This window comes from Mastomys coucha, unplaced genomic scaffold (assembly GCF_008632895.1).
Source record: "Mastomys coucha isolate ucsf_1 unplaced genomic scaffold, UCSF_Mcou_1 pScaffold15, whole genome shotgun sequence".
NCBI lineage: Eukaryota > Metazoa > Chordata > Mammalia > Rodentia > Muridae > Mastomys > Mastomys coucha.
Genome location: NW_022196897.1, coordinates 80,233,466 through 80,242,718, shown reverse-complemented (window position 1 = coordinate 80,242,718; position 9,253 = coordinate 80,233,466). Strand labels below are relative to the sequence as shown.

General features: G+C 42.7%; 1 protein-coding gene and 1 long non-coding RNA gene across 2 annotated transcripts in view; both read left to right on the top strand.

Annotated features, from left to right (window-relative positions):
* The window catches only part of LOC116090527, a 16,547-nt gene extending 10,774 nt beyond the window's left edge, over positions 1–5,773 (top strand). The window contains exon 2 of the long non-coding RNA XR_004118715.1: positions 5,013–5,773. This is a non-coding gene — a long non-coding RNA (uncharacterized LOC116090527). The remainder of the gene's footprint in view (positions 1–5,012) is intronic.
* A 2,574-nt stretch (positions 5,774–8,347) lies between these two features.
* Positions 8,348–9,253, top strand: part of Hsd17b12 (hydroxysteroid 17-beta dehydrogenase 12) — a 138,040-nt gene continuing 137,134 nt past the window's right edge. The window contains exon 1 of the mRNA XM_031371118.1: positions 8,348–8,576. Within this exon, the coding sequence (XP_031226978.1) occupies positions 8,417–8,576 (160 nt within the window). The 5' untranslated portion in view covers positions 8,348–8,416. The remainder of the gene's footprint in view (positions 8,577–9,253) is intronic.

Genomic DNA, 9,253 nt, shown 5'->3' with positions numbered 1-9,253 from the left:
ACAGAGTGAGTTCCAGGACAGCCAGGGCTACACAGAGAAACCCTGTCTCAAAAAAAAGAAGAAGAAGAAGAAGAAGAAGAAGAAGAAGAAGAAGAAGAAGAAGAAGAAGTATTGTTAGTAGATATTTATTTATCATTTTTATTTTTATTTTTTTAATTATATGTGTGGCATGTATTTTTTTATATGGATGCAGGGATTTGAACTCATTCCTCATGTTTGTGTAGCAGGCACATGTATTCACTGAGCTATGTTTTCTATGTACTTTCAAACTGTATTCAAAATTGTGTTCTGTCCACAGTCTTTGTTTTTCCCCCTCTATAAATTTGTAGTGAATTAGATTTCTATAGCAGCACCGTTTCCTATGCTTAAGACCAGCTTATCTCGCCTCTTCTATGAATAAGAAGTAGTCTTTGGAAAGCAAGTCCTTTCTGAACATTACCATTTAAATGATTAAAATATCTCACTCATGAAATGACAAATGAGTAACTTATTCAGAAGGACTTGGTGAAAACATTGACGTTAAGTCTCTTGCTCTTCTTGTAAATCAGACCAAAAATAGATCCATGTTGTGGAACTTTCCCAAAGAGCGTTCATCTGTAGCCTTAATAAACACACGTGATATGCAGGGATAATGAGATATGGAACCAATAAGATAATTTCTGAGTGATATTTGAGGCCACATATAGGTTGGAAATATAAACAAATACCCTAAATCACTTAAATATTGATTTAAAAAGAAAAACAGTTTTTCTAGGGGCTGGGGAGATGGCTCAGCAGTTAAAGCACTTGTGCTCAAGTAAGTCTGAGGAGCTGCTCCCCAGCACCCACATAAATACTTAGTGAGTGTGGTGGCCAGTCTTGAATCCCTGTGTGGGAGGTGTAGGCAGAGGATCTCTAGAGCAAGAGGGCTGGTTAGACAGGTCAAATTAATGAGTTCTGGGTTCAAGTGAGAGACCCTGCCTCAACATAGAGGGTGCAGAGCAATTAAGGAGGACTCCTGGCATAGACCCCAGGCCTCTGAATATTCACCCACATGTGCATATACAGTGCATACATAAACATGAGGAAAAGGAAGTTTCTCTCTGACTGAACCTGAGGCTGTGAAGTTTTATTCCCAGGTGTCTAATGGCTGTTGTCCATGTGCTAGTATTGTTCTTTCCTTCTGAACTTCTATAGCATGAGTATGCCAAAGCCATGTGTAGGTTTCCCAACTCTAAGTCAAGACCTGGCACCATATGGTGGCTCACGATTATCTGTAACTCCAGTTCCAGAGGATTATGCCTTCTGATCTCCTAGGGCACCAGGCACAGACGTGGTACACATTCATATGTGCAGGCAAAACACTCATACATTAAAAAGTTGTGTGTGAGAGTGTTTTTAAGAAAAGGAAACTTTGTTATAGAATGGAATCTGGGGACCTCATAAGAAGGGGCTCAATGTCCTCTTTTGAGGACACAGAAACACACATGACATTCAACTTTATTGAAGTTACAGATGATCACAGATTAGTGGCTTTAAACCAATACCACACATGCTTATTAGAGACTAGAAACCCGGTATGGGTAGATTGAAATAAAGGCATCTGCATAGAGCATTTTGGAGCAAACTATATCCAAACATTAGTCACACTATATTACCAGAATGTTCAGGTTTGAACACCTGGATCTTGGCATCTCCAACAAAGCAAGGATCAGCAACCACGGGCAATACTTCAATTAAAGAGACAAGCAATTATGAAAAGCAGAGAAGATATTCATTCAATGTGGTCTTATTTGAAAGAGAAACAAAGTGCTCTAAATGCATCTTTGGGGTCCTGAGGGTTAAGTTTTAATAGAAGGTAAGAAGTATGAGTGGCTAAGCAGTTCAAGTCAAGGTGTGGTCCTACCCACCTTTGACCCATCATTGTCTCTGCCCCAGTCTCTTCTGCAAGGTTGTCAACTTGTCCTAGGAAAAGAGTTCCCTTCTGATAGGCATCACACTTCCGCCTTTTCTTTCTAGCTGATATTCCAGGGCTGATCCCAATTTCATGGTGACCATTGATTAAACAGTGAATAGTTCCAATAGACCATTTATCAGTAATCTGTTAGGTAAGAGAGAGGCACATGTGTCTCTTCAAAGTAACTTCATTTCTGTCAGGACTGAATGGATGCGGGGATTTGAACTCATTCCTCATGTTTGTGCAGCAGGCACATTTATCCACTGAGCTATGTTTTCTATGTACTTCCAACATGACAACATGACAGGATAGACATTTCTCGATCCAGGAAGATGAGTCCGTTGGTTGAAGTGCTTGCTGTACAAGCATGGGCACTGAGTTCAGATTCCTAGTATCCATGTAAAACATGGGTGCTGTGCTGCATGCCTATAACTCTAGCACTGGGGAGGACAGCCAGGCAGATCTGGAACTCATTAATCAGCCATTCTATCCAAATTTGTGAGCCGCAGGTTCCATGAGAGACTCTTGTCTCAAAAACTAAGCTGAAGAGTAATGGAGGAAGGTACTTGATAATGATCTTTGATTTACGTAAACACACGCACACTCACAGAGGCAGATACAGACACAGACACAGACACACACACACACACACACGTTTCTTTTCTTCTTCCTGGATTTTGTAGTCCAGTTGTCAACAATCTTTAGCACTCCTTGGCTTAAGGCTGCGCCTCTATACTCAGCCTCTATTCCCACTTGGCTTTTCTCTCTCTACCTCTCTGTATTGCTTCATACCTGACGCTCTCTATGAGTACTGATAAGATTTAAAGCTATCCGTATCCAGTATAAAATCATCACAACTTCTTTATATTCCCAAAGACCCTATTGCCAAATAGGGATATCTGTTACAGATTGGAAGGTGACAAGGTCTTCTGAGGAGACACATTGCAACCAATGACAGGGACAAATTTTTCAGGGAACAGACTGTAAGGCTGAGATTTGCTTGCTCAGGATCTATTATGGAGTGCTCTGGGGACAGCATCTGTAAGTCAGTGTGGGTAGAAGGGTTAAGCTGAAGAAGTTGAACTGACACCATTTACAATAGAGGCCTCACGCAATCTGACAGGGAGCCCTGAAGCTGGGAGGCCTTTTCAGAAGTATCTATACATAAAATAAAGGGTTCAGACTTTAATTTGTCTGCATCTACCAGTCCTTGAGTACAAGCTCCCATTGAGGAGGAGGTGAGGCAGCTCTGCTGGCTGAGGATCACGCTCACTAAGGGACACAGCTGTGGGCCTTCAACAACCAACACTCGGGCTACTGGGAGAGCAAATGTCCTACACCTGTAAGGGAGAGGTTTACTGATATCCCAAATTCACTATATGATGTTTATGAAGCAGAACTTAAAAACAAAACAAATTAAGCGGTGTTATGTATCTGTATCTCTCTATATAGACATCTAAATATGTGTATTTGTGATAAAAGTGTGTTTAGGACAGTTCCTGGGTGGTTAGTTTGCCATTTTCCATTACAGTTGGCTTCGTAAATATCATTTTCTTTTGGTCTGAGACAAAGCTCCATTATCTAGCTCAAGCTGACCTCGAACTCTCCACTCCTCTGTCTCAAACTTCTAAGTGCTGTGCAAACACCACCATGCCCATGTATATCTAGTTTGTATCTTGTAGTCTTTTTGTATACATCAAATATATTCACCAAGAAAATAAAGAGAGAAAAAGAACTAGACAAAAGCAATAGAGATCAAATTAACAAGATTCTTTGGGAGGGGAGAACAATCCATCAGCAGATGCTGAGTCCATTATGAACATGAGCATTTATGAGAAACAAAAAACACACATTCCTCTGTATTGTGTTTGCTTGTGGAGCTGTCCTAAGATTTGCAGGGTTTGTCTGGCTAAAGCAGCACCGTTTGCTTCCCCTTCACCTAGTTGCAGCTGGCTTAACTGTGGCGCTGAATTTTTTTTTTTTAAGATAGTTGAAGTGATTACTAAATCTGGTGATACAATACAGTAAAGTGATTACTGGGGCAAGCCTGATATGTCAAGATGTGTCAGCTACCATCCAGGAAAGGTGGCAAATGGCTTGGCACACTTTTCTGTTTTATTTAAGTCTGTATGACCCTGTGAGTTGAAAAAATAAGGGAGCTATTAAAGCTGTATATTTATTTATTTATTTACTATATTTGTGTGTGTGTGTGTGTGTGTGTGTGTGTGTGTGTGTGTGGCATGTGGCATGTTTGTGTAGATCAGAGGGCAGCCTGAGGGAGTTGGTTCTCTCAACCGCATGGGTCTGAGGGAATCTGAAGTCATCAGGCTTGGTGCCCAGTACCTTTATCCACTGAGCCATCTTACTATCCCTAAAGCTGTATCAAATGGGCTTTATTTGAAATGGGCTTTTATTTATCAGTTTTATTTGAAGACCACGTTTCTAGACGTGGCCATGAATTGAGCTCAAGTTCTGTTTGAGCAGAAAGAGCCCTGGAGTTTTTAGGTGCCCAATGTCTTGTGGGATAGAAGAGTGATCTGGCTGTGATTTGTCACCTAGTGAGTGCCAGGATGGATTCATTTGATCTAGTTGGCCAGGCTAACTCTAGTCTTCTCTCATATACTACATAGCGACAGGAAGTTTCCTCTCCTTCCTCTCCTCCCAGACCCTCTCCCCTACCTCGGTCTCTCCCAGATACATTCCTCTTCTGTTTCCCTTTGGAAAAGGTCAGGCCAGGTAGGTCTGACTTTAGTCAGAGGCCTGTGAGCAGCTGCCCATCCCTGCTGGACCATCAGATGAGCTCTCAAGATGCCGTGTTTCTAGAGCCAAACCATGGCGTTTAGGGGTCCTTGCAGAAGAAGCTTTACTAAAGAGCTGGTTTCCTTGTGACGTGAGTGGGGCTGATGTGTCTGAATGCAGTGATGCACAGGAAAACACTTGACAATATTCTTATTGTAATGTGTTATGGCTTCAGGAAGCCAAATATTAACTTTCTAATTAACCTAATGCTAAAGATAATATTTGTTTTAAATTTGTTTGTTCATCACAGAACTTTTTTCTTTTTTTCTCAACCTAGGATTTGACAACTGGATGCGAGAATCGAACCAAAGCTCACTGTGTCCAGCTGGTTGGCAGAGTGCTTCCCCAGCACAGAGAAACTGGCTTTATTGGTATACACCTGGGATTCAAACAGTCAGGAGCTGGAGGCAAAGGACCAGAAGCTCAGGTATAGGGAGTTCAGGGTCAGCCTAGGGCACGTGAGATCCTGCCAAAAGCAAAAACCAAACTCAATGTGTTGAACTATATTCAACTGAAGATTGGATAGTGCAGTAGATGACAGAGATGTTAAGAACAGGTAATGAAGCCTGGCGGTGGTGGCGCACGCCTTTAATCCCAGCACTTGGGAGGCAGAGCCAGGCAGATTTCTGAGTTCGAGGCCAGCCTGGTCTACAGAGTGAGTTCCAGGACGGCCAGGGCTACACAGAGAAATCCTGTCTTGAAACAAAACAAAACAAAACAAACAAACAAAAAAGAACAGGTAATGAAGGATTGGGCTCTTGTCTCAATTGTTAAGCTATGATGGTATTCTTAAAAATACCCAACTTCTGTAAAGTGCCCTAATTATGAAAATTTCTTATAAACAGTGAAGTAATCCTGGTTTTGCTGTGATAATTGACTATAGATTTGTTGAAATTTGTATCAAAGTATAGAAAAACTGCCAATGAACTTCAATGAAAATTTTTGTGTACTATTACAATAGAATGCTGTTAATTCACATTGCTTACATTAAAGAATATTTTCAACTTTAAATCTTTTAAATAAATGATTCTGAAGTCCCATTGTGGTTGTGTCTGATTCTCTATGTGTCTTTTCACATAGAGAACGTGTCCTTCTTTCATTTCTTCCTCCCTCTCTTTTCTTTCTTTCTACCTTTCTTTCTTTTCCTCCTTTTCTTTCCTTCCTTCCTTCCTTTCTTCCTTCCTTCTTTCTTCCCATACAAGGTATTACTATATAGACTTGGCTGGCATAGAACTCATTAGATATGCAGACAAGGCTGGTCTTGAACTTACAAAGATCCACATGCCTCTGGCTCCAGAATAATGATATTAAAGTCAACACTATGCCCAGCTTCTTATATATTGTTTAAAAGAAATTCTACAGCAACAATATTTGTTTGCCAAGACAGCTTCAGAAAGACTAATAATGAAGCTATTACTATATTCTAGAATAAAAACTCTTGAGATTTGCATTAGTTGACAGTAGCAGAGCTAAGAAATCTGTACTGGTATATTTTGTTTACAGAGTGAACAAGACTTGTTGAAGAACTGGTTATGAGAATTTAATAGAAAAAAAGGGTGACCCCTAGGTTTTGCATCTCAGAGAAATCATGAATAGTGGTCCAGTTAAGGAGATGGGGAAGAAAAAGTAAAGATGTGCCTTAGTTACTGTTCTATTGGTATGAAGAAACGACATGTTCAGAGCAACTTATAAACGAAAGCATTTAATTAGAGGCTTGCTTACAGTTTCAGAGGGCAAATCCATGAACAACATGGCAGGGAGCATGGCAGCGGGCAGGCACACATGACTCTGGAGAAGCAGTGGAGAGCTCACATCTAATCCACAAGCAAGAGAAAGAGAGAGAGAGCAAAGTTAGAATGGCATGGACTTTTGAAACCTCAAAGCCCACCCCCAGTGACACATCTCCTCCAATGAGATCACACCTCCTAATCCTTCCCTAACCATTCTATCAACTGGAGACCAAGCCTTCAAACACATGAGCCTATGAGGGGCATTGCTGTTTAAGCCACCAGAAGAGGTATATGAGGGCAGCTGTGAGTTTTATTGTTAAATATATTAAGCTTGATTTGAGAATGTAGCTCAGAATGATACAATACTTGACTGACACGTATAAAGCCCTGGGTTCAATCCCCAGCACTGAATTAAGAAGAAAAAAAAAGTGCTGTCACATACCTGGAATCACAAACCTTGGGAGGTAGAGGCAGCTTAGGATATTTGACATCCTGCCTCAAAACCAAAACAAACAATAAATGTATTAAGCTTGAGTGGAGATTCTGAATGCGCACCTGGACCTCTAAGTAGAGAGTGAGCAGAGACTCCATTTGCTTACTCTGTGTGTCTGTCTCCTTGCCCCCTGGAACTTTGCTGAAGTACTTCCATGGTCTTCCAGACCGTCAGAATTTTGTGTCCCCTTAAAACTTCCCTTCAAGGCAGGGGAGATTGCTTGGTGGGCAAAATGCTTGCTGCTCAAGCGTAGGGTCTGTTGTCAGTCAGGGCCACAGCTTGTGCATCAACAAGTGAGTTTCAGCCACCTGTCCTTGACAAGTCAGCTAAAACAGTCAAATTAATAGTGAAGAACAGCAGGAAAAGCAAAGCAAAGCAAAGCAAAGCAAAAGATTTGGGAAGAGGTATGAAGAGACCCAGTACCTCCCATGTTTTAGGTTCTGATGTGCAGTTATGGTAAAAGTGTGGTCCAGCCAGCTCACCACTGGCCCCTCATTGCCTCCCCTGTAAGGTGTTCTAGAAGAGTTTGTCCATGTCTTAGGTTTTCTTCTTCCCCAGCATGAAGTCCCTAGATGGGATGGATAGGTTCCTGTTTTGATTTCATTGTTTTGATAGTCTTACAGTCAAAAGCACAGGACACAAAATATCTCTTTAATATCCTCCCACAAAACAAAAATAAAGTGATTTTGATTTTTACTGGACCAGGTCCAGTAAAAAAAAAAAATTAAAAGAGCTTCCCAGAATTGCTCCATAAGCTCTGTCCTTGTAGAATACTTTTCATTCATCTTACAACTGTTAACGCTACTATGTAGTAGAGTTTTCTGGAATTCCGAATTATTGGCAGTCATTCAGAAAATGGAGCGAAAGCGTGCACCGCAGACAAAGGGGAAAGGTAAGCCTTCATCCAAAAAGCCTGAGGAATTAACAATCCCAAAGCGGTTATTACAAAGACGTAAACATAGCACTGCTCCTGCTCCTGGAGGACTTCTACTACAATCTCCCCTTTCCGGTTCCATTCCTTCCTGAAATGTGAGCTAAACCAGGTTAGGTATCACTGGCCAATCAGCGCGCAGTCTTCCGTAGTCGTAAGGCCAGTCTCTGCCAATGAAAGATCCCTGCACTTCGGTGGTGAGAGGTAAAGCTTGTGGGAGGAGCCAAACGTTGAGTGGCTTGTGAGCGAGCCACTGTCTTACTACGGAAATGCGGCGTTGGGCGCACCGAAGGAGCGTGTGGGCGGGGCTACGAAACGGAGGCTAACCAATGGGAGATACAGTACTCTCATAGGAAAGAGAAGTCACCAATAGCCATACGGATATGGCTATGTAGGCGGGTCCTAGACCTAAAGCGTTCAAAGAGCGGCGTCCGTCCACAGCTGGCACCGCCTCCTCGTTCCATTCATTCGTTTTTTTTTTTTTTTCCTTCCCCATTCACGGTAGTAGTGAGGCCTAGTCACGAGCCATGGAGCGCGCTCTCCCGGCGGCCGGCTTCCTATACTGGGTGGGCGCGAGCACCATTGCCTACCTGGCCCTGCGAGCCTCGTACTCGCTCTTCAGGGCCTTCCAGGTGTGGTGCGTGGGCAACGAGGCCTGGGTTGGCCCGCGGCTCGGAGAATGGGCAGGTGAGTGGAACGACAGCCGCGACCATACCGTGGCCCTCGCTCTCCGGTTGCTCGCGCTCAGCGAGCCAGCTCTGGACCGCGGAAACTTCTCCAGACCCTGAACGCACTGGCGGGCTTTGGGTGATCTGACCTGCAGCCTGGTGGGCACAGAGAAGACCTTTCTTAACTCCCCAGGCTTGTCTTGTTGGAGCCATTCTGGGTAGGCGGCTGGACTCAGGCGCATTGTCCGTTGTGCCCCTTGGAGTGTTTTTTTTTTTTAAATAAAGTTTTTCACTTGGCTTGAAAACTGGCCCTTGTGCTATGAATGAGGGCATAGGTGAAGATAGGAGGAAGGGTTGCAGGGACAACGAATTTCAGAAGTCCGGATCTTGGGAAACTTGATTCTCCAGTTACTTGAATTGCGTTTGCTTCATGTAATCTAACAAGACCATTTTTAGGAGGTGGAGGCGGTGTCGGAGGAAATCTTGGTAAACTATTCTGGAGTTTCAATGACTAAGAAGCGCTGTTCTGGGAAAACAGCAAGTCTTCATATCGTATTCAGTATTTTTTGCAAGAGTTTTGAGGAAAAGTCTTCACAAAAAGTGAGCAAAACACGCGAACCTTGTTCTTTTTAGTTGGCAGATTTTAAAAATGAGAACAAAGGTCGTATCAGAGAAGTTGAGAAAGTCCTGATTCTG